Source organism: Mesitornis unicolor, unplaced genomic scaffold (assembly GCF_000695765.1).
Source record: "Mesitornis unicolor isolate BGI_N332 unplaced genomic scaffold, ASM69576v1 scaffold33600, whole genome shotgun sequence".
Classification (NCBI taxonomy): Eukaryota; Metazoa; Chordata; class Aves; order Mesitornithiformes; family Mesitornithidae; genus Mesitornis; species Mesitornis unicolor.
The window spans coordinates 11021-37337 of NW_010159528.1; the positions used below are offsets into that span (position 1 = coordinate 11021).

At 43.0% G+C, this 26317-nt stretch overlaps 1 protein-coding gene across 1 annotated transcript; it reads right to left on the reverse strand.

Moving 5' to 3' along the window:
* On the reverse strand, window positions 1–24531 carry ZNF532 (zinc finger protein 532). The gene is made up of 8 exons (XM_010186966.1): window positions 22174–24531; window positions 15965–16146; window positions 12838–13014; window positions 8138–8300; window positions 4930–5208; window positions 3143–3255; window positions 1836–1983; window positions 1–1005 (listed from the first exon to the last, which is right to left on the reverse strand). The coding sequence occupies exons 1-8, from the start codon at window positions 24511–24513 to the stop codon at window positions 511–513; spliced, it is 3897 nt and encodes a 1298-aa protein (XP_010185268.1). The 5' UTR covers window positions 24514–24531; the 3' UTR covers window positions 1–510.
* Window positions 24532–26317: the final 1786 nt, after the last annotated feature.

Genomic DNA, 26317 nt, shown 5'->3' on the forward strand with positions numbered 1-26317 from the left:
AAGTTTAAAAGCTTCCTTAATCATGTAGAAGCTGAAGGTCACAGAATTTAAAGTCGTCCCGTAGCTTGCTTCCCATCCCCACTGCCCCCCAAGCACTGCCTTCTGATGCTGTTCTGTCAGCTAAACTTTCTCTGGGAGGCATTCAAACAAGAAACAGTTGAACCCAAGGGACTGCCCCAGCATTCAGAACTCTGTTTTAAAGAAACTTACTAGAAAAAAAAAACAGAAACAAAACAGAAAAACCCAATTTTTCCACTAGATACCGATACAAACACATAACAAAGAGTATAAAAGTTATTAGTTTAAATATATACAAATTCTTTTCAACTCAAATACTGCTTCAATGGTTTTGAGGGTATAGACAATGAGGTGAAGGGGACACCTTTATGCAGAATATATTGCAACAGCCTGAACAGTACTGCTAACACTATTATACCTTGAACTTTCTGTAGCAAAAATGTCATTAGTATTCCAATGTGGAGAGAGATTTCTGCGTCCCAAACCATCCCATCACTTGTCAGCTGAACTCATTCTTTTTGACTTAATGAAGGCCATGCCATGTGTTCGCATGTGAGTGTTTAAGGCCGCTTCAGTTTCGAAAGTCTTTGCGCACACTTTGCATCTCCGGTCTGATGCCGAACTGTCAGAGAATTCATCCTCGGCACTCGGTTTGTTTTCTTGCTGATTATCCTCCCCAGACCCATTTTGTTTCGATACCGGCTGAGGCTCCTTCAGCTTATGTACGATGAAGAGATGCCTGGAGAGGGACACGTGAGACGTGTAGCAGAGTCCGCATTCCCTGCACTGGTAGGAGGAGCCATCAGATTTGTGCTGAGGAATATGTTCGTGAAACTGGAGAAGATTTTCTGTTGTGAAGCCACAAACAGCGCACTTGTGAACTTTAAAAACATTGATCTTTAGCTTCTTCAGTGGCTGAGTGATCGCACCTCGTGGAGGCCTGAATTCCAGTACAGGCTCTTCTAATTTACGCTTTGGACTAGGAACCTAAAAAAAGCCACAGATGGTGTGTCATGTAAGCACAAATACACTGTTCTTTTCACAGCTATCTGTGACTTGCAAACTTCAATGTCTTTCCCTTGGTAGATTCCAGTACAACTGTGATAAATACAGTACTTGAAATAGTACGAGCAAATCTATGTCGTACATGTTGGAAAACCAGGGCTTTTCTTTATTATAAATTGCACATAAAATGTTCTGTCAGCTCTAATAGAGCCACAGTATCTAATACACTGCATAAACTTGAATAAATATTTGCCAGCACAACTGCACATCCCCTGGTGAGACTTGAGTTGTGCACAGAACGTAGAAAATCAGCCTAGGAACTTTTCAGCACTGCCTTCCGGAGCTCCACTTTAATTACCTGGTATTGTTTCATGCCTGAAATTTGACTTGAGGGATTATCTCCTGATTGTTAGTATTTCAGATTGAATGCAGTTTCACTGTAAGACTTGAATCAAATAAGCTTGGGGCTGGGTATCTGGAAGAAGCTCACACTGCTTCTACGCAACCTGTAGCTTTTCTACAGCTATGAGAGGACTTGGGTGCAGAGATCTGAAAGGTGCTCTGCGAGCAAACCACTAAGGACTACGCTGCATCCTCCATCATTCAGCGATCAAATGGAAAGTCTTTCCAAAAACCTGTTCTAGTTCAAGCATGACAGAATTTGTTGCAGGAACCTTTGCGACATTTTTTGGGCTTCGCAGAAGACCAGACTTTTATGGGATCAAAATACCTGCATCTATTTAAAGATCTGGAATGTGCAACCAGAAAAAAAAATCACTCTCGGTGACTGGATGACTCTTCTAAGTGATTACCTTTGTGTCTTCTTTTACTTCCCTTTCTTCCATATTGGTAGATTCAGTCATTTCTTTCACATCAGGGTCTTTAATGCCATGCATCAACTGGATATGTTTTTCCAGCATCAACCGCTTGGTAAAAGTACGTCTTGAATCTGGGCAGTGCCTACGGAAACACAAAGCGGACGTGCAGAGACTCAGATGTCATGCTTAACAAAAGTCGTCGTATTCTGGAGAAAATAAATAGGACTAGTAAATAAATCCAGGCCAGAGTACAACCAGGTGAAGATAGCAAGAATGTTTTTCCAATCAATTGCACAGGAAAGTACTATCAGAAAATGAGCGCATTTACAAAATAAAACTAGAAATGTTGAGCAGTTTACATTCAGAGCAAATGAGAAGGTCTCTGCAGATAATATCCAAAACGGTACAATGTGTGAGTCAGAACAGAACCTGGGAGCATCCGAGTTTGTTTCTTGAACCCCTGCTAACATCACCAAACCGTACATTCTATTAGAGACTTTCCCAAGGTCTCCTTAATTTAAATTTCACAGGGAAAGCAATCCCTTTCCACGTAGGATGAACAGTAGCTCCAAATGACACCCAGTTCAGCATTCAAATCAAACACTTGACCTCCTTGGAACCAGGAACTCCTTCTCGGCTCCCTTCCCAGCCTCAAACTAACCAGCAGAGCAGACCTGTCCTTCCCCCCCCCGCTCTCTTGTCCTGCACAGCACAGCTGCGTCACCGCAAAACCTCTCGCGTGCTTGAGGCAGTAATTTCTGCTGAGCTCCAGTGCTGTGACACGCAGGAAGGTGTCTGGGGTGGCCAAAAAGAACCACAGGGGAGAAGTTAAACTGTAACACTCTCTCTTTTCCAAGTCTCTCTCCTTAAGTTAAATTTTGTATCATCTCTCCAGCCACTTAAACATCCCTCAGGATTTTTAGACATTACACACTGTTCTGTGTATGAGAAAAATACTACGTACACTGGCTTTTGTAGATCAAAGAGTGTGCTGTGTACTTGAGAGTACTGAAAACCAAGTTCATCGCTGTACAACTATCAGCCACGCAAACTCTCAGCTCAGTAAAGTGTCAGGTTCGCTTGCCAAAGCCACTGATGGACAGCACTTTCTGCACTTGCATTCTCAGTAGCCTGCTGTTTTATGCATGCAGGACAGCCTGAACAGTTTGGCCTGTCTGTGTATCTAAATTCCTTTGAATGGATGGGACACTGGCTTTTATGCTATCAAGAAAAGAAATTCAACTAACAACGTTTTTTGTTGGTTTATACTCTGTTTCCAAATAAATAAAAGTAGAACTTACGAGCACGTATAAACCTTCCTAATGCCTTTGTGCTTGATACGATTGTGACGACATAAACTATGGGATGAACTGAAAGATTTGTCACACTGTCGACACGGATGCTTCTTCATTTGCTTTAAAGAAAGAAGAAAAATACATTAATTAAAAGAGCTCAGTAAAAGTAGTGCATGTGTCGAAACTTCCAATAACAGGAAGGAAACACCACTTACCAGTGCCTGGTTCTGCGTGTGAGCACACTCTGCTGCTGCAGCAACGCTGCAGAGGCAGAGCAGCGGGGCCTGTCAAAGCAGCGTGGCCAGTGAGCCTGAGGGAGGGCTCATCCCTGCCAGTCAGGTACGGGGGAAGGGACAGCCAGCCTCGTACCAGCCAAGGAAAACCACATTGGATTGCTTTTTCCTGCTCTAGCAGAAATCACTTTTCCTTCATAGTATCAGTAACATTCTCTTTCCTGCATTTATTGGGAAACTGAAAAAAACAAACCACTCAATTTTATTCTACTATTCCAGCGGAGGCCACTGAGCAAAAGACTTGGATCAATGCTTGAAGTTGGACCCTTCTTGACTCCTCTGGAGGACCTACCCGAGATCTGTCTAGGATAAGTAATCTGTCTGATTACTGAAAACTGTAATTTACCGCAAAGTTTGGAGTGAACGGTGGGAAGTTTGTGCACGGGAAGGAAGGAAGGAAGGAAGGAAGGAAGGAAGGAAGGAAGGAAGGAAGGAAGGAAGGAAGGAAGGAAGGAAGGAAAAGCAGTGCTGAACAGTCACTCATGCAAATGTGAAGCAGCCCATTAGGAGACATGATATGGTAATTTTATTGGGGCTCATCAACATAATGCTGTTAGAGGCGCAGTACTGTTCAACAAGGACTTCCTTTTCACATTTAAAGGCCAATTAAAGTAAAGGGAAATCAGCATACTTCGCTCTTAAATTGTTAAAGGTGAAAACCTGACAGTGTACCCACAGTGCACACTCATTAATGCTGATGCATTAGTCAGTACATTTTGCAGTTTGCTTATGACTGCAATGCTCTGGGAAGAATTTATAAAATAAAACGTGGAGTCGTATTAGGGCTATCCAGAAGCAGCCCTGCACGGTACAAACACACGAGCTCACCACGGTCGCCCGGTCTTTGCCAAGGCCACTGCAGAGCGCAGATGCTCCCGGCACGCACGGGACCATGCTCAGCAGGACCAGTCCCTCCCAGAGCACCTGTGGCACTGCCTGGGGTAACCACCTCTGACCCCATGTGCCTGCTGAAGGCACTGGGAAGGTTCCGGATAGACCCAAATAGGATTTTGGATGCAGTCGTTTCTGCAATGGCAGCCAAAACCAAGAGAACTGCAAAATTAGTATTGTAATTAGGTGCAGCATGACCTGTTGTACAGCATCTCGTCTTTACAGGAAGACGGAGGATATTCAATTATGTGCACAGCGAGTCGGAGTTGGTAAAGCAATTCCTGCTTAGAAAACATCTGTCCTTGCATGGAAACGCGCTGGCACACACATCCCGGGCCGCTCGGCGTCTGTCTGCCTGGCTGAGTGCAGACGTTCACGATCCAGGCTCAAGCCAGCACCTGTACAGGCTTGTCAGAACCACCCGTCATCTGGCCTAGTAACATTTTTCTTTCAGTAGATGTTATTAGATGAAACAGACATAAGAACAGAGCAGAATAATGATCAAACTTTAAAGGAATTATTTGGAAAAGCCCAGCTGAATTTTGAAAAAATATTACTTCACATTTCAGGTTTAATTCACCTTTCTGTAAATGAGTATTATTCCCTTACCTTTCCATGTTCTTTCCTCATGTGCGAGATGTAGACGTCTCTCTGAGTGAAGAGCCTGTCACACTCCCAACACGTCCAGCCAGGAGTAGCAACTTTTTTAGCCTCTGCTTTCTTCAAGGGAGAAGGAGATTTCTTCTCCAGCTTCTCCGTTCCGTTGACAGATTTTGAGTCCTCTTTGTTGTGGCCAGCTGAGTTCTGCATTGTGGGTTTAGTGCTGAGAGGCAGATTTATCCCCAGGTTTGGTGGCCCCTCAACGCTTTTCAAAGTTCCATGCATAGACTACAGTAAAAGAGAAAAAAAAAAGGTACAAAACTAACACAGATGTACGCACAGTTGTATCGACAAAATGCAAAGACTCTCTGAGCCAAAAGTATTCATTTATTTCTTTGCTCCACTATTATCAGATCCCATCCTTAAAGAAACATGATTAAGTAAAGACAAGGCCTGGCACTAAGAGAAGCCAGCCAGCAATGTGAACAGACATCAGCTAAAGAGTTTTCTTCAGTAGCTAGGTATTTTGACACAAAATTGAGACTCTGTAGGTTAAGTTTAAACTGCTGTTTAAAAGGGAGGAAAAAGAGGCTCAAGAAGTACTTTAAGTTTTATTTCTTGCTTTACTTACCTAAAGTATTAGTCGAGCATCCTCATTTCAAACTACGTAAGTAGAGATTTCCAAGAAGGAAAGGTTTTTACGGACAAATTTTGACTTGGCACATTGGTACAGCAGAGGAAAAAAGGCACCTCTGGAAAGATCAGGCAAATATATCCTTTAGGATATATCCATATTTTATGTCAAGGCTGAGTTAAGCTCTGCGTTACCCCACGCTCAGGTTAACCCTAACTTTGAGCTACGTTGAGCAGCCCTGAGCAGGGTGTGCAGGGCTGGCGGGGTCCCCGGACCAGGGGACAGCCCTGAGGTGTCTCAAGCTGTTCCCAGCACCCTGCAGCTCTTGGGTAGGGAACTTTCCTCGCGGATTTATTTCTAGACTTTAAGTAAACCATCAGCAAGAAGGGACGGACTCTTCCACCTCCTCCTTCCCCAGTTTCTGGAGCCAGTGTCATATGCTGATGTGACACCCGAGCCTACCAAAAAGAGGACTAATTCAGGAAGACTCGGGCTCCAACAGCGTGTTCGAGTGTCGCGTGTGGGCACAGACACAGCAGCAGTGAGCGAGCAGAGAACTCGCCAGCGCAACTGGGAGTCCTGCACCTCCGCTCCAGGCCTTCACCCCAACTCAGAAGTGTGCTTGTAGTGAGTGCTGCAGGAAAATCAGACCTGCGTCCTGCCAACAAGAAACATTCACATCTGCGGGAATTATTCTAGGTTATTTCTTGTAGCTTTAAATAACCTCCTCCTGAGCTGCCTTCTATATTTTTCTGCTCTATTTTCACCCAGGTCTTCTCTGCCGTGATGGTTCTTGTCCGGCCATCCCAAGCAGTTACTCCTTGTGCAGGTGGGCTGAGCTCTGCCCTTGTCTGGCGCTCGTCCTCTCCCGAGTCCTTTTCTGGTTTTTGTCTATACCCTGTTACTGGTTTTGAATTCCCCCTTAACTGAAGTGTAATTTATACTTTGCTGCTGCTGTCCCTACTACTGTAGCCTGTATACACCCCCTAAATGTAGAAGCGCTAGCAATTCTGACTAAAAGCAGTAATACTGTTACTGCAGGTACACATTCCAGTCCTCTAATTTTATTCTCAAAAATGTCTGAACCATTTACAGTGAAACATGCTAAAAAAAACCTGGTTGAAAGTTCAAATAGTGACATTGAACACTAAAGCCAGAAGAATTAAATGGTGCCCACATCGTAAGTAATTGAGAATAACTTTGTAATGAGGCATGCTGAGCAACCCTCATTTCTGCAAGAATAGCTTCTGGCCCTAACTGCAGCCACATCATGCTCCTGAAATTGCTGTTTTCAGGTCTCAAAGAAGCAGTTATGTACAGATATAACAATACTTTTACAATAATACCCGAGTCAAGAAAAGCTAATTACATAAATAAGACATACACTGCAATATATGGAATTTGCCTATTTAGTTTAAAAAAGCAGCAATACAAGTAGGTCAAATGAAACTGAAAACAGGACTTTGCATTGCTGCATGTGAGGACCGTTTAAGTTACCTGGCATAAATGTGAGATGATTCTTAGAGTAAATACGAACCAGTTCAGAAACAAAGAAAACTTCCGGTCCTTGTATTTCTGAGCATCTTGGCTCTGCCCTTCCCTACCTCTTCCTCAAGTTTAAGACTGGCCTTAAGACCAACTGTTCCAAAACTTGTAGTATTGTTTTCAACGCAACTTCAGAGATTTCTGAGGTTACAAGGGCCACAGTTGAGACTGAAATGCAAGATGATGGTTTTAGCAGACAAGATGTCTGGGTTTCCACTATTCTGTATCCAAATTTTACTAAGTCTTAGGTGTCACTGCAAAAGAAACCCCCTAAATTAAGTGCTGCTGTCCTGGACTGTAGTGCTTTGTAATGGTGTAGATAACTTCAGCTGTTACCAGGTGTAAGACATTCAGCACTGCTAACAGGTTTGGTATATATAAAACAAAGTGACATAGTATGTTTAAAATACACAGCTAACAAATGATAGCTAGGGGACTTCTGATTCTTAGTCACGATTTGCAAGGGTGACAGTAAATTTTCTTCAGTTATAAAAGTATTTATGAGAAAATCCACTTCAAAGCATGCACGTGCTCATGTTTGCATGCAAGCACACACACAAATAACCTCTACACCTATTCAGAACACATATACTGGTTCCTACGGCTGAATTCTGGACGTTAAAGGTTTGATTTGGTAACGTACTCGGCATTTTCAGCTCCTAACAATTGGAATAATACTTAGAATACTGGAAATAAGGCTCAATGCTTCTTAGGATAGGACAAACTTACTTCATTATTATTATTTTGAGAACATGACTGATCAAATGCAATGCACTGAGATATTCCTAGTATACCAAAATCAACAGTCACACAGAAAAATTGAGTTAGTGATTACACCACAGATACGCTGAAGACCACACAAAATATAACATTTTAACGTTTGAGAGCATTATTCACAGATTACTCTCTTAGAATCATTAACATCACTCTCTTCAGGCAGTCTTCTTGTTATTCCGTGCCTTTTACAGTATTTTCTCACAGCATATATTGCATGACAAATGGTATCTAGGAAGGAAACAAGAGAAGATGCCTACACACCTTGATGTGATCCATCATAAGCTGTTTCTGTGCATACAGAAGAGAACAGTCTGGACACTTGAAAACAGACACCTTCTGGTTTTCAATGTGCTGATCAAAGTGGCGATAGAGCAAAGGTTGTAGAGTAAACACAGTGTCACACATAGAGCATTTATATATTATTCTAAAAACAGAAGTACAATAAACAACGTCAGTCATGTTGGTGATCTATTTGCAGGAATCATGATGTTAACTTTTTTTCTCAGCAGAGACAAGATCTGACATGTTTAAGCAATCATTTCACACTGCCTGAAAAAAAGTTAAAATTAAACTAAGACAAAACATCCTCCAATTTCAAAATACAGGAGCAGCACAAAAACAGAAAAATAGAAAAAAATCATTAAAAAGTGCAAACAGGAGGCCAGAAAACAACAGCATACGCCAGGTACATATGTAATACCAAATCTGCTTCGGATACTCTGAAAGTTCAACGTCTTCGGTTTCTGAACTCACATTAGTGACTGATTCAATCATAACTGGTAATACACTTCAAGATAAATGTATTTTTGGCAGCATATACGGCTTTGAACCTCCCGAGTGCCAGCCCAGGGCTCCGTTAACGCTCCAAGGCTGAATCCTCCCCATTCTGCCATCACCAGCCGCTATCAAAGCAACACTGACACCACCAAAACCACAACTTCCCCTCAGAGCGTGCACCCCTTTTGAAATGAGCTGGCTGCATCCCCTGTTCTGACAGAAACATCTAATCAAAATTCTAACAAAAGCTGTTTATGCTTTAGTAGCTGTGTAACTGGTGAAGCAATACATCTATGAATATAATTTCAGAAGTGCTTTAGAAACAGATACGCTAATTAACAAAGAACTAGCTAAGTACTGGACATCAAAAGCATAGCCCCTGAAAATGAGTAAGATAGCCAAAATTCTGTATCACAAAATTGTAACAACATTATTAAACAATCTGAAAATAGTTGTATTTTTAGCAGATGCCTGTCAAATGTCTGTCCAACAGACAAAAACCATAGGGAAACCAGAAACATAATCCTCTGATCTAACTGCTGAAACAACTACTACATGACAGCAGTTTGAAGCCTGTTTAATTTTGCTGATGATTTTATAACAAATCTTTCTTTATAGTGAAAAAAAAGTAACAAAGACATTTGCCATAGATCATCAGATGAGAGAAAAGTCTAATCCACTGGCCGTCAGAAGTGATAGTACCTAGAAAAAGTTCAGCTGCAATAAGCAGACCCCTCAAGAGGTGCTCGGTGCGACACAGGCGCAGGCGTCCCGGCCCCATCAGTCAGAGGCTGATCTCTGTCCTGAAGAAAGACTTTCCCTTGAAAAAACCACAACAAACCCTGCTGGCCAGAATGCTGAATTTTCTGGTCACCCACACAAATGTTCTGAGCCCTTTGTATATCCTCCTAAGTGATCATCTGCGCTAGTTCATTCTTCAAGAGAAGATCACTGCACTGCGTTTTGAGATGACAAGAGCAGGGACACTGCAGTCATTCAGTGAGTCCAAGCATTTGAAATAATGAAAAGTAGTACACTTAATCATATTAACTGTGAAAAAGACTCTTTTTGTGGTACATCAAGTGGTCTCAGTTTCTCACATATACTAAGATTAATTTATTATTTACGTAGCATCCTCTGATGACCTGCATACTGTTGTGCTGCTTTCTGTGGAAAACCCTCTGCACAGGGCGACGCTGCGCGGGCACAGCAGAACATCCCCCAGCTTCTGGGGGAAAGCGCCAACGGGTTGTCACCCTGGCAGGGCAGCAGAGCTGAGCACAGACAGACACGGAGCACACTGGTCTCCTGCAGCTTGAACAGTGCCTGTCCAGGCTCTGAGGGGCACAATCAGCCAAAGGAGTCACTGTGCGTGCTGGGCACCTAGGCACGCTCCCCCGTCTTGGTCCCATCTCAGCAGAGCAGCTAGTGATAGTTTAAAGCAGTGAATTTTCTGTCAGCCCTCTTCACTCCAAGAAAAACTCCAGAGTTTCCTCAGTCGCTGCAGTCCTGCAGTGGATCTGCTTTAATGTCACAAGCTGGAGCTGGCACCAACCATATGCATTGCCCAGTCCTGGGGCACCAAGTGTTCTCCTTCCGCCCCTTACGGCACTGTCCTACAGCTCCATCAGCAACTTTGTCAGGACAGCTCTCTGGTAGAGATCCAGATTTCAGCCAGTTCTCTCAGAAAAGACTGCACACACTGAAATTGCCACCAGCACACCCAGCAGTATGAGTTGTGACTATACACGCTTCGAGCATTTCTTTCAGTCACGTCAAAAGCAAGATTTGCGATCCTAAACACATGCAACTGAGTGTGCTGGTTTGTTTTGTAATTGACGTGGTCAGCATTTAACACCTAACCGCTTAAAGCCCTGTCCAAAGCTGAAGTGCAGTTATGCTTAGTCAGGACGTAATTTACAAGTCCCCCAGTTCAACAAAACACTTGGGCAAGGCAGGCTCCAGCTGCAACCACAGCCCCACAGCGCAGCCGGCACGGCATGCGCACTTCCTTGCTTTCCAAAAATCTGGTTAACGAATTCATGTATTATCTCTGAATAAATACATATGTTATTTCACAGGAAAATACTTTCATATCACATAAAAGATGTTCAGCATTCTGAAAGCTTATGCACCAGGGTATGGTATTTCTCCTTTCCATAACTTTTTCCTCTAAAAAAAATGGTACTTGTGGCATAACATACTTTGTCCCAATAGTACATAATCTGGCTTGATAAACAGGAATTCCTCCAATATCCAAAATGAGATCAGCCATGAAAAATGTCTTTGTGCCGTTCCTATGAAGTTACACTGTTTACTGAAAAAAGAAAATCACGTATGAACTTTGGTTTCCCAGGAAAACCATGTAGCATCTTAGGCGTGCTACAGAGGAGGCTTCTCAAAGTTGAAATTAAGCCAGCCATCCATTTCCCTGTATTGAAACAATCTAATTTAATCCCGCCGAGGATCACTGTACAGAAACTTCATTTTTCATACACCAAATAGTTTACTGCATCTGTCCCGAAACAACCATTTGTAATGCAATTGTAAATCCTACGGTTCCAGTAAATGCCAGAGGCACACAGCCACGTATCCAGGGAGCCCAATTCCCACAACCAGACCAGCGTGAACCTGCCAGGCGTCCCTGGGGACCCGACCGGCCTCGCCCACTTTGGGGGCAGAAGCAACAAACCCACCCAGCCCCACATGGGGAGCCCAGAGGAACCCCTAGGAGCCAGGCTCCATGAAGCTCCACATCTGCAACCCCCACCCCCCTGATAAAGCGGTGATATCTGAAACTCGCTGTCAGTGGTCAGACACCTTTCACTCGCTCAGTGAAAACTCCATTTCCAAACACGGAGCATCCCGAGTGCTGCTGGCAACACCGCACCACCCAGAGCATCTGGAGCAAAAATGGCACTTTCAAAGAAACACTTCTTAAGGGCAGCACTCACCTATGAATTCTATAATTTACTACAATATAGTAGTACTTAATAAAATTGTACTTTAGTATTCTTATAATCAAAATAAATTCATAAAATAATACAATCATAAGCACATCTATATGTGAAATACTTAATCCACAAAGTTGATTGGAAACAGTTCAGCAGATCTAAGCACAGTTCAAGACAACCTCTGCACTGTTCATACGTGAAGTACCTCACATCCTAAAACACAGACCCCGGAGCCCAGCTCCCAGCTGTGCCCTGTGTTACCATCTGCAGTGAACCACCGTGTCCATGCACAGCTTTCCTTGCTACAGTATGGAATCAGTCCTGCTTTAATCCAGAAAAAGGAGATTACGTGCTGGAAAAAAGCTTATATGAACAGCTCTATCAATGCAGCTATTTTGACTGGGAGAGGCGAGGCTGGAAATGCTTTAAAGGCTGGCACATCTCACTTCGTAACACACTGAACTGCTCTTCTGCAGACGTGACCATCTTAGGGAAGCAAAAACCTGGCTCAGCACTCCCAAAACGTACAGCTTTCATCATGAAGAAAACTCTCATAGGCAGAAAGAGAACAGAAACTGCATGAAAAACCCCACCGAGCGAGCGCTGCCTGCCCAGAGGGGCTTGGCGGGGGCTGCAGGCTCTGCCAGAACGGCCCCAGGTCAGCACAGAGACGACCACCTCTGCCACCGCTGCTCCACGTGCACCCTGACCCCCCCAGCTGACTGCACTGGAACAGACCATTTTCCAAATTCATTCACCTGTGAGCACGTAGTAGAAAAAACGTGAAATCACTTTTTCCCACCTTTTCAACCAGATGTTATGAAAATCACTGCATAGCCCTGATGAGTCTTAGCAGTTCTTTTTGGAAACAAGTTATCTTAATTCACAGTACAAACGCAGATAAGCTAAGCAGATTAAAAATAAGATACATGTTTAATATATTAAAAATAAGAACGAGCAACACACTAGTTGCCTGCCCAAATAGTTTTTGTAATTACTGTATTACTCTCTTGTAGCATGCAGTGTTTAAAGAACTCCTGTTGCTATGCTCATGGAAATTTAACCTTTGCCAAATAAATTGCCAGCTAAAAACCTGTGAAAACGTTACCGACACGACAACAAGCTTGGTTGCACAGTACGTGACTTCTAAGAGCACGAGCACAGGACAGAATGCAGTTTCACAAGTTACCAAAATGCAGGCAAGAGCAGTAGAAGATTAATTTTGCTTACTTTGGTTCGCCTATCTTGATACCCGGGTGTTGTGTGTAGGCATGGGAGTGTGTGCTGGGAGCAGATTTGAATGCCATGGGGCAGATAGGACACTTGTAAAAGACTTCACAGTGAGAACCTTGAATGTGAGACTTGAGTGCCGCCACGTCAGAGTACACAACATTGCAATGCACGCAGCTGGAAAAGAGCGGAGAAGGGTCAGTTCAGCCTCGCCCGCAGCAGTACTGCAAGAAAAGGAATCAACACTGATTTTCAAGCAAGTGGAAGAGAGAAACACGTACGTACAACCGGATAAAACTACGTTATTCTGTCCCTTTAAACAGCCCAGTAAGAATCAACATAAACAGAGATTGGCAAATCAGAAAGTAAGCAAAAAGAAATTCCCCCAATTTAATTTGAAAATCTAGGAGAGATGAAGTCAGAACATGTTTTTATGGCATGACAACAAAACAGATAGAAGGTTGACAGAGGAATATTCTATTGATTGTAAAAAGAACGCTTAAATCCTCTGCAAATTTGCAAAGAGATTTTATGAAATGCATTTTCATCACATGCAGTGGATTGCTGAAGGTGCGTCACAGCAATTTAGGAGCTACCACCAAAATGGAAAACCAGTAAGGAAAACATTTCCACCAATTCCCTTGTTTAGATTTCATGAAGACATAACTGGTAATGATTTTCTGGACATGTAATCAAATCAGCACTTGGATTTAAAAACAAAAAAGAGTAATTTAAACTCAGGACAACTGGACTGAATCTCTACGATCAGATCAATCTGTCCGATTGGAAATCTGGAAATATTTTTCAAAAACATACTTCTGCTGTGTCGAAAATTTGGGACCTTTCCGCATATATTCTAAAATGAAATGATTAAAAAATTGAATTAATATTAGTACATAAGAATTTCTATACACAATGGTCCCTTTTAGTGCCGCACATCTCCAGTACTAAATGCGGCCGAATAGGTCCAAGAACACTGCAATAACAGAAGCAATTACAAAATAGCCTGTCAAATGAACAAGGCCCTTACCGACCAGTATTTTACAGTAAGAGTTCTGTAATATAAACACAGAAGGCCTCTACTCCTCCAAGACTTTAATTTCGGCATCTATCTTGGCAGTGTAATGTTGTCATATGAACAGCAAATCATTTTGCAATACTGTTTTGATGCTCTGATGACAGCAATAAAGCAGGAATACAGTTACACATTGCATTCAAGAATGCTGTTTCCTTTTCAAATGTCTCAGCTTTGGATTTTATGAAATGCCATGCTTTTTTCTGAGCACTTTATAGCACTCTTTATTTATAGTCTTAGTGCTATTAATCAAGTTTCAATCAATATAAAATATAAATATTTTAATATAAAAATAACTATATTAATCAGGTTTTAATCAATATCTAGTCTCTGCTTACCAGCACGTTTTCTAAAGTAAACTGTCCTTGTATTTCTGGGTCTGCTGAGATCTCTGTGTGCAGAGATGAGCGATTCTCCTCAGCAGTGCAAAGCCCAGGTCCCATCCTCAGGTGTCACTCCGAGAGCGTGGGGTCGCGTCTCTCCTCTCCTCCCCACCCCACCCCACCCTGTCTGCAACACAGTGAGGTTCCTCAGCATCCACCACCGCGTATCAAAACGGTTCACAAGAACCAATGTTCCTTTCCTGCACTGCTCTAACAGCTTGCTTGTTTTCAACTTGGAAGGATGCAATTAAACTTATGGTTGACTTTTCTGCTGATTTACTTCAGACAAGTACTCTAAATCAGTGCAGTCAGACTGAACGCCCTCACAGAGGTCCCCTGAGAGGCAAGACGGGTTATGCTGTTCCTCGAGCAAGCGTGCCACGGTGACAGGATGACGCTGAGGAGTTCAGGTACGAAGATTTTAACTGTCCCAGATACTGCTTTTCTTTGCCTAGGTATGTTTGGTGTAGTCTCACTGTCTACAGAAATTCTGACTTAGTGTGATATGAGATGTTTATGACACATCTTGAAAAGTCTAGTAACTTCAGTTTAGATTCCCAGTGAAGCATTTATGAGGCCTCTGGTGTCACTGGTGCAGGCCAGGAGTCCCCGAGGATGATTCAGTGCACAAACCCAAGAGACACAGATGAGAGGGAAGGGCAGTAGAGCGGAGGCAGCAGACGTAAGAAATGCAGGACAAGACTGCTTGGGGGAAAAGGATAAAAAAGAACCCAAAGAAACGCCAAGAGCTGAGAGCTGTCAGGCCATGGGTGCAGCCCGAAAGCAGACTGCCAGAGCAGCTGGCCTGATGCAGTAAAAATGCTTTCTTCCCTTAGCGGGAGATTTCACAGCCGTCCCAATAAATGAGCTTGTGGCACCTGGAGGGGAGGAAGCTGCCTGCTGCTGAGACTTTCAATCACCCTTCTCCAGTCAGACAGGATGAAGTGGAAATGTTTTAGGAGTGCTGAGCAAAGCTTGGCTGTGTGCGTTGCTCTTCTGATCTCTTGCTGTGCTGCCTGCCACTTGGTGCGAGTAAAATTCTAAGATAAAACAATTTTTCAAGCCTCTCAAAACCTAACATTTGCATGGAATGCCTCTCATCCCCATTTTCTCTGTGAGTTGCCATTACAAGGAAACAGAAGAATAAAAGGGAAGCTGACCAAAAGGAAGGACCAAAAGACCAGGCTGTTTAATTAAGAATCAGCTGAGGAGTCTTGGCTTCCCACAGAAAAGAGAGCAACCAGACAGGTGCAGTACGCCATCAGCAGCTCCACAGTAAATTCTGGCAGTAAATACTGAGAAGGACTGTTCTACCAGAGAGAATGTTCTGAAAAACTCTAAAGGTTTTTTTTAACAGTGAAAGAAATTAAGAAAATACATCTGAATTCGCCAGACCTTATAAACTGTGAAGTCCAGAGTCTGACGTTTTATGGCTGGATGAGATTAGCTAATATTCTGGTTTAACAACATACAAAAGCAGATCCCCGAAACAAAGCAGAATTCTAATGTGGTATTTATTCCAAAATTTGTAGTACTAATAGCATTGTTGCCATGACAACCTTAAACCCATGAAGCTGTATTATATAAACAACGCTTATGAAAATGGAAAATTACTTTTAAAAGCATAAATTATACATAAATTGACAACAGAAGGAATCATTATACTGACCGAAAACCAACTCTTCGGGTATAATGCAGGCAGTTCTTAGTGACATGAGTCTGGAAGTGGACAGATCTGCAGATTGCTCCACATTCGGGACACGTGTATGGAGATTTATGCTGATGAATTCTCTGGTGTGATGCAAAACTGCACTGGTTAGGAAGCAGCATCTGGCAGATATTGCATGTCTTCTAAACGATAAACCAAAACAGATGAAACAAAAGGTTTGGTTCAGCTATAGATAACGTCTTGTGTCAAACACTGTAATACAGCAAACAGAAGGTTACATGTTATGACTGTGATGAGAACCAAAAGCAGTAGCAAGTCCTAAACGCAGGCCCTCCAGACAGATCTCATAGCCCAGAGCTGGCGGCCACTGGCAACCACATTGGCATCCCGGGCCTCCAGACCCCGCAGGGCTCTTTGGGACACCTCTGCTGTGGCAGACGCTTGTCACACCTCCGCTCTCCTCGGGTGCCTCACAAGAGCCCCTGAACAGCGCAAGGGGCCTGAGGACAACCTGAGAATCAAACCTGAACTCGGTGCACCACATAAAGTGAAAAACTCCAAACCCACCAAATATTCTCTCTTTGCTTTCCCTTAGCCTTGCTCCTGATGAATTCTGATGGTAAATCCCATAATGCAAATGGACTACTTTATCAGGTAGAAAGCGCACAGGTCAATCTCAAAATGCATTTCTCATCTGCATTCTATCAACATACTGTGCATCTGAGTAAAAACCAGAGATCTATAAAATATTTAGAAAGCGCTTCGTTGCAGGGCAATCTTTCTACATGCAGGAGTAACTTACAAAACTAATTCTTTTCTTGTACTTCGTCTCACAAAAATAATGTTAAAAAAATCTTCAACTACATGTTACCAAATCAGAAACACTCAAATTCTTTGGATGCTTTGTGCCATTTTGGGGATGAAATGCAAATGATGCAACCCAGCTGTCAACGGGCTTCACTTCTGCTCACAGGCGCTTCCCATCACTGGAGGGCACAAGGAGCCAAGCCTGTGAAAGCATTCCAGAAAATGTTTCATTTACAGTAATTTGTCTCTAAAGTCCTTAAGCAGATGGCTGACGTCCTGCATGGAGCTACGCTGCTAACGTTGATCACGGAAGCGGCTTCGCTGACCCACAGAAACGCTCATGGCCCCAGCACCAAGCACAAATGCAAGTCTTTGCGGAACAGGACCTTAACTCAACCTCATTTCCTGAGACACTGCTTTGTAAGGCTTTTATAATTACCGCCACTATTTCTTCTGACTTGGGACTTAGGAATCTCACCAGCGACTTATGAGGATTTAAAAACAAAACCCTGACTCCTTCAGGACATGGGTATTTTTTAACAGGAGATGGTGTAGTTTCAGAAATGTCATCTGTAAGAATCTTGCAGATGTAGCGATGTATTTTGCAAGAACGAAGAACAAGACAAGATCTCCAGAGCTGCATTTTAAATTATTTACTAACCTATGTATTCAGAAATTCTGAAATCAATAAGAAACGATACCTTTCCTCATGGTAAAACTGTTTCTTACTAAATGACAGGTGCTTCAGAAAGTCACCCCCTTCTTCCAATTTAGGTGACTCTTAAAAACCAGTGAGATCCAGATCACGCAGCAGCAGAACCAAAGCCACCACTGTGGAAGCTCTGGTACGGTGTCACAGATCGCTTTCACAGGTACTGCCAGTCATGACAGCAAAAAACAATCAATCTGTTCCTGTTTAATGAGCAGGAGACAGACACCATTTCCAAAGATGGATGCAAAAAGCCTTTCTAATCACCGCAAAGACGGATTTTGTGCTTCTAATAGAACACTGCTTAATACTGAGGTCTAAAGTAATTTAACTGCCTTGGCATTTTTACAGTAGTACTGATACAATAAGAACAAGTTTATTTTTGTTCTGTACACTCCATTTTTACTCTTTTTCCAAAACAGCTTAACTTAAATGCTTTTTTTGAAGGTGCATGCAAATACTCTGATTCTTTTTAAAAAACCAGTAATTTTAAGTAGAAATGCTATCATGAAACACCCTGTGATCAGACACACGGAAACAAGAGGTGTATTTTCATAGGGTTCACTTCATCTTTACTTTGTGAACAGGGTGGCCTGACATGTTGGAACACAGTCTCCATCCAAACACGCTTCTCAAGTGTCCTGATGACAGCAAATGGCAAAATGGAAAACATTAAAATAGTGGAAGTTAAGCAAAGAAAATCTCCTGTCACTCCAATGGGGGTTCGCATTAGCAGCACTCCCAGCCTAGCGCAGCAGGGAGACGCTCCCCACCCCAAGGTTACCTCTGCGGGGAGCTGCAGCCATCGCCCTGATCAGAGCCCTTGTGACACTGCAAGTCTGAGAACCTCTTCAGACACACACCAACATTCACTTTGAAATGACAAATACCAAAGAGCTGTGGCCAGACCCAACAACTGCCAGGGCTGCTCGGGTGCTGGCACCTTCAGCTCAGGCTGACCGGCAGAATCCCGACTAACCACGGCTACCAAAAGTGCGCTTGCCCTTTCCTTGGCTTCTGCGCCGCTCCTAACATCTGTCTTTTGCCACTGACGTATTAGTAAGCAGCACTGTAACACTGGAGCATCTGGAGCATCATCTGATCACGTAACAAGGTAGCAAACAGAAATTCTTCCTCCGCTAACAGAAACACTCGGGCTTTCCATGGCTGTCCTGAATCTCTCCGTCTGCAGCCGGGATGCTGCACCACAAAGAGCCGGACCCAGCCAAGTGTTATCTGCCCGGCTCTGCAGCCTGCAAGAGCCCTCTGCAACGCCAGCAACTGACTGACACCAAATGCCAATTCGCTCTCTGTTAAGGCCACTGGTTTGCTTCTTTGATTAAACAGTAAAATGTTTAATTGTAGCTGATTACAGTAGAACAAGAAGAATCTACTGTGAAATTCTGAAATTCAGCATGTGTGCTTACCATTTTGTTTTGGGCTTAAGGTGGCATTAACTTCCAGTTCTCTCACTGCAACCCAAACCAAAATAAAACACAGATTGTGAACATCACCACCTGCCTCCATTTAAAGTCAGCTCCAGAAAGAAAAAAAAAAGATTAGAAGAAAAGAAGAAAAAAAGACGGAGGTGGGAAATAAAGAAACACAAGGACTAAGAGTTATGAAGGGAAATGAGCTATGTAGTTTCCATGGGAGCTATACACTTGTATCTACAAATAAGATGACCATTACGTTAATTAGCCCCAGTTTACTACTCTTTTTTCCCCCCAGTAAGTAGATGAGGGTCTCATTCACCCAGGAAACCCATGAGCGGCCCCATTCCCTGTAACAGGAACATTACGGAAGTAAAATCTTACAGAAAGGCGACAACTTTACAGGAACATCTTTTAAGTGCTAGGCTGTTTTACTATTGTTTATTTTCAAAGAAACATTCTACCTTCATAACAGGACTTGAAGAAGAACAAGAAATAACACCTACTTACTGCTTAGACTCAATGAAAAGATTAAACAGGATACAATTTCCATTTCAAGAGCAATTAGGTGGGCACTAGAAAGAATGGAAAGCTGTGAGTAGTAACTTTTTCCCCTATTATTTGTTTGCAAAATCCAAATGTTTATTTTTATTCTTCCTTCCTTCCTTCCTTCCTTCCTTCCTTCCAAGTTACAGTATCCGTTTCATCTAAGTTTCCTAACTCCTTCCCTCCAAAATAATGGTAGTTTTGCAACAAAAAAACAGCGCCAAGCACTAAGGAAAACAGTATCAGAGTATTTCTCATCCAAGCTTTTCAAGGCGTAACATATAGTGAAAAAGTACTAAGATGTTTATTAATAAATGCCTATACAGAATCTTTCTTCCGCAAACGCTACCCTTGCAGCAATGCCTGGGACAAGTGGACAAAAGGATAACAAAAATCAAGCTGGACGTACTGCTCTCACCACAGCTGCTGTCAGTTCAACAGATCCATGCAGCGTCATTTTAAAGAGGGTATTTCACAAAGGACACGTAAAACTACGTTCACCAAGAGCGTTCTATTAAAATGGAACAAGATGAAAACAGCTTCTTTTCCTCCAGCTTTCTTTTTTTCTAAAACCCGGAAGCGCGTGGCCTGGCAATCAGGTCCCAAGGCCGCGCTCACCCATCAGCTCTGAGAGAGCAAGTTTACCGCAAGACACGAAGCACATGGACGGGCAGTGGGCAGAGCTGCTCTCTGTGCCCTCCTGAGCTTCCTTCCTGAACAGCAGCTCCGGTACCTGTACGGATCTGTCCTCCTCCCTGCAGTTGTACGCTGAGATTCTATGAAATCTGTTGCTTTCCTGCAGTAAATCACCAGTGGACAGCCTCTACAGGACGTGCACAGAGACCACTGGGCAGCAACTGCGCAAAAGCACTGGCCAGAGGTTGCGGGAAAGGGCAAAAGGTGTTTCTACAAATCAAGTCTGTTCAGTTTACCTGTGCCTACAAACAAAGGCCCCACAGAAAGCGAGTACAGCTTTAAATCTTTGTTCTTCTCTATTTTTTTTTATCCTTACCTCATCCTCCCAACCTATTCTCAGTATATCTGTCTGTCTCTCATCCACTTGCTTTATCTTGATGCCTTCTTAATTGCTTCATTTTAAAGTATCAAGAACAACAGGGGTTTCACAAGGACTACCAGGTCTGATCAACCAAATGATAACTAATGGACCTATTACAGAAAAAAGATAAATCATGGAAAAAAAGATAAATCCAACACCAATAAGCACCAGCAAAGGAGTTCGCTAAAAAAGTTACTGAGTATTAAGTAACTGGTACACAATATACTCATGATCAGCCATCAGATACTGCTCATAGCTGCAGTAAGACCTAAGGAGGGAATCCATGCTGCTAATGGATTTCTGACAAACGCTTAAATAAACTGACTTTGAGTAGGCACGTGTGCAGTACCTGACACATTCACTCACGTGGCGTTTCCCTGCGAATCCAGGCAGTTTCAGCCTGAGCCTGCCAGCCCGTTACTAAGGAGGAGCTGGGGCAGAGCCACATAATCCACACAGTCAAGATCATTTCAAATTCAAATCTCTTTACATTCCTGTCTGTGGAGGTGGGTGCAGTGTAACTGCTTCACGGCCACCAAGCAGGTCTGAAGTTTAGTAAATAGATCCCAACAGGAACCTGTCTGCGCTTCTTCCCGGTAGGCTTTACTCTAACTGCAGGACCTCAAAACCTTCACCCCGCACACTGCTGTGCGACTCCCAGGAACGCTCCTGGGGCAAGGGATATTCAGTATATTCCTGATCCTGCCTCCATCACTCTGAGTATGTTTGCAGGCTTTCAGCTTCCACACAGCAAGAAGCTGCAACCCCAAGCTCAACTGAATGCTCTGAAACACACCAGAATCCCTTTTAATTGGCACGCCCCAACAGAAATCCAACTGTGTCATTTAATTAACGATCTTAACTCTTAGAGCATTATAAAATACATCGCACACTGATTAATATTAACTTTTATTGAATGACGTGTTTCTTTCAGATTACGCCACATACATTAGTAGAGAATTTTAAAATGGTCTGTAAGTTTAACTCATTAGCCATCGTAAGAGGGAAGGAAAATCAACACAAATAAAGAAATGGTCACACAGCAAGAAATGCATGCTAGTGAACACCACTTCTCCCTTCTGTTTAAGAAAGGCCTGACAAAACCAGCCTGCGTGTCCTTTCAGTAGCATCAGTGTGCCATTTATCCACTGCCCGGAGTCCCTGCAGTAAAGGAATACCTGTAGCTCACTTACAGTGCTAGATGACAATAGGCAAAACTGAAACCAATCAGGAACGAATCACTTAAAACTATCATTCAGTTTGAATAGGTGGGCTGCTAATGAGGGTGCCAATTAAGTGGATTCCACAGAATATTCAAATTTCAAAGCACAGAAAGAATAATTAAAAATTCTTAGTAAAGACCATTATTCATTTCAGCATTGCAGCGTTCAGCTGTAAGAAAGCTAATACTGAATTTCAGTAAAAACACACGGTGTCAATTTCAGACTTTGGGGCCTAAAGAAATTCTGAGAAAACTCTTATTTTCAAAAATGTTGACATTCTCTATGTAAGTGCTTTCAAGCTTTTTAGTGGTTTTCGTTTATACCTTTAATCACAAGAGGTTCAGAAAATTAACAGCTAAATGAAAGTAAAATCATATCCAAAGTCTCCTAGGCTTATAGATGGAACATGGGAATTTAAACACATGATACTCTACTTGTCCACTCGTGTCTGCAGCCTGCTGGAAATGAGTGGCAAGAGACGTCTCGTCTTGGAAAACTTCGTTACACTCCAAACACTTCAGACTGTGCCTACAGAGTTTTGAGGGATCTTCGTCCAGCGGCATAGCGGGAATGACGGGTGTGCTCGCCGGGGCCGATATCACTGTCCCTGTTACGCCAGACTGTATCTTTGTCACGCTGTGCGTGCCAGCTCCCACCGGGCTTTGAAGCATGGACGCAGCAGTATTGCTTGAAGGAGATGCTATCATTTGATCTGCTGGGACTGGCTTTAAAATCAGGTGAGAACACTGCATTACAACTCCTTTTTCCTTGTGCCCACGAGCGTGGGAAAGAAGACTGCACTTATTGTAGAAAACCAAGTTCTTTGTGCAATGGTTACAGGTCACTTCAATGCGCACGCTCCTCCTGTCATAGTGCTGGGTCAGGCTCTTCTCGAGAGCAAACGAGTCGCCGCACTCCAGACACTTGTAACCTCGCGTCGGTAGCGTGATTCCGGCGTTGGCGGGGGGACTAAGGTTTGGGATGTAAACCGGTACAGGGTTGACACTGCTCAGCACCTTATTGAACGCCTCCACTACAGAACTTTGCAAAGATGACACCACCTGGACTCGAGACACTTTTTTAGAAGGCTGTGAGGCTGCTGCAGAAATTATTGCCTGCTTTATTTGCTGCTGAGGTTTCGTTAGCACTTGGCGGAGTTCAGAGGTGGTTGGAGCACCTTGAGGCAGGAGATTAAGGTTGGCAAGATGGACCGTCTTTGGCACGAGTTTCGCACTGGCAAGGCTCGATGCTGGCACCACAACAGTCTGCTGCTGTATGGCATTGGCAGCTTTTATGATGGCGCTACTGGCGCTCTGCACGGAAGCAGCGGATATTACAGTGGCTTTCACTGTAGTGTTGTTAGCGAGCTTCAAATTAATAACTTGTGAACCTGCGGTTTTAACTGCTGAAACGGGGAGAAAGGCAGTAGCCACGGGCTTGATGGTGACCTGCTTCGGTGCGAGTTCTGCAGATGCAACGGCGTTGGTGACAACCGTGGACTGGAGAGGAGCTCTAGGGGGAGAGGAAAGCACAGCAGCAGAATTTGGCGAGGACAGGAGGGACGTCATGGAAGTCACCATAGAAGATGTCTGCTCCGGTTTTTTACCAGAGTCGAAATCCACTTCTGGCAACACCCTGGTAACAGTTCTCTTGATCTCCCCAGAAGAAGTCTTGATGGTTTTTATGCGAACTTTAGGAATTGCTGGTGTTGACCCTGCAGGAGAAGATGGAGACCCTTTGCTACTGTTTTCACTCGACACACTTCTGGGACTATCGGGTGGCTTTATAGATGGCTTTTTAGCACCATCAATGAGACTCTGAGATTCAGGGGATTTTTCAATGGCCCGGGGACTTTCACTCATGTCTTTTGGTAGCGGAGAAGATTCTCCTGAATTAGACTGTAAATCTTTACTGGTATCTGTAGCTGCCTTTTTAGCACTCAGTGCTGCAATCGCAGCAATGCACGAAGAAAGCTTTGCTGATGACTTTGCTTTGGACTGTGAAATGCTGGCAAGATTTGTTTCATTTTTTTCAGCACCCAGTTTTCCATCAAGTACCCTGTTCTCAAGGAGCTTCTCAGAATTGTCTTTCAGCAACTTGTCCTCTGTTTTTCGAGCTTTAAAAGGCTCATAGACACTTAAATTCATGGAGTTTGACTCTGTCTCTCGTTTTGCAACTTTATTTTTATCTATACTACTTGAAACTGGGATTCCAGATTTAATCAAGTTCTCCCCTCCAAGTGCCTTTAGTTTGTCATACTCCTGCTGAGATACAGATCCCGCCAACACATTTGCTCTGAAATTTGCTCGCATCTCCTCTTTATCCGGAGGGTCATCCACCTCAATTTTTTCATCATCATCAAATTCTTCAGCACTTGATATTGGGCTAAACTGGTTGAAAGCTGAATCCTTCAGTGTAGTCTCAGAAGCTGACCCGTCATCTTTAAGTGTCTTCCCCTCATCTTTACTGTAACTATCAAGAGCTGACGACGTTAGAAAACCGTTATGCAAGCCATTGCCTGTGGAGTGGTGGCCGTCCTTGTCCACTCCTTCGGAAGAATCAATAGTACGCACATTTTTCACAATGACGCTCACACCGACGTCAGATGATGATGGGGCATGAGAATCTTCTTCCGGGTGAGCATTTTGTTTGATGTGGCTGTCATGGTCATCATGTCCAGATTCAATAGCTGCTTTTGGATCAACCATGTCTGGTATGTCAAAGGCTGCGAGAAGGTCGTCGAAATCTGGGGTCTTCATATCCCCCATGGTCATGTATTTGACTGTAAGCAAATCTGCAAGACAAGCAGAAAGTCATCATCTCAGTGTTTTAAGCTCTAATAGCACACTCTTACACAAAACAAGCGTATGTTCACACATCCCATGGAAAAAGGTGTTACTTCACTTCCAAAGTAATGTTTTCAGGTATTATACATTACAGAATGGTGCTCCAGTGCAAGTGTACAGTCAAATTATTACACCAAGAGCTACAGTAATCCAGCAACTTCACAGACTGTAGTTCATCTTCAGTGACTTTTTTCCTGTCCCCTCTCCTACCCTCTCCCACGTACACTAGGACTATGGCAAGACACCTACACTTTCTTGAGAATAATGTGAGGCACTTGCAATTCTGCCTGAGTCTAAATTTTCCTTGACATTTGCATTACTAACACTGTTTTCTGTAAACTGAACTGCTTTATAACATTACAGAGTAAGTGTCTCCCAGTGTTCACAAGGCTTTTTTTCAGCAACTCCACTGAAGGATCTGCTTTTCCACACGACTCCTGACAAGTGTCTCACCTTTAACGGCCTCCCAGAACAGATTCTACAACCTCCAATGTAATTTACTGCAGTCTCACAAGCTCCACTGTTCTGTTTCCTGCTGCAGAATCCAAATCTTGATGCAAACTGAATGAAGTACATGGGGTTCACCCATCCCCTCTGCAACTGCCCTTTACTTTGAGACCATCACCTCCCTTCAATCTTCTCCTTTTTAGGCTAACCCACACCACATCTTTAGGGTTTTCTTTCTCCTCACAGATAACATTTTCCAGATCCTGTTCTTTTTGTTCGCCTCTGGCCTCTACTGCTGTTTGGGTTGGGTTTTTTCCTTCCAATTCCCAAATTAAACAGGTAGCTCAAATCTGAAACTTTACCAGTGCTGTGTAAAGAGGAAAATTAACTTTGAGTATATTTTTGGATTTCAATCCCACTATGAGATCTGCTTTTTTTCACAGACGTTTCAATAACATGCAGTGGTGTGAAGAGGAATCACTTGCAGAGATCTACAAAAACCAGTAACAGAAAGCACAGACAGACATTTTTTCATTCTCTTCAATAACCATGCACAGGTATGATCTGTACTGTTGTGACAGAGCTGTTGCTGTAATGTACTTTCATTGTTCAGTCATTATCAGTCAGTTGTCAGTGTGAAAAGATACTTAACCAAATAACTGTTATTGTTAGAAAGCGCCCATTTAGGAAGCTAAAAAAATCTCTAGGACTTACGTATTCATCAGCACTGGCTACCTGGAAGTCATTATCGACTCTAAGAAAGGTAACTGAGGAAAATTTCTCAAGGGTGCTGGAATACACAAAGACATTTCATATAAAAAGACACTTCAGATAAATATGTAATAGGTTCGAAAACTGTTTACATGGTCCACCTAATGGTTTTGTTGCTCTGTCTAATTTATTAATTCCTTTGCATGACACCAAGTCCTTCTGCAAAGCTAGACTCAGTATGTGATTCTCTTGAAAATACGAGTAAACCAATGCAACTGATGAACTTACTCTCTTAATTAACTCATAATTCCCTTACTTAATAGACAATACATAGTAGCCTATCGTGGTAAATGCTCATTATCAAGGCTTTGCTACTTTCATAAGGCATATGGTTATATCTGTACTTTACCTGACATAGGACTGTTTCATAATGCTGGTCATTCTGGTTTTACTGTGCATTTGTATAATTATAGAATTTTAAAATCCATTTACTCAAAAGGAAGTTTCTAGTCCTCATGCATTTGAAGCTAAGATGAACATAAAGATTTAGGCAGAGACACCAGACCAGCAACTC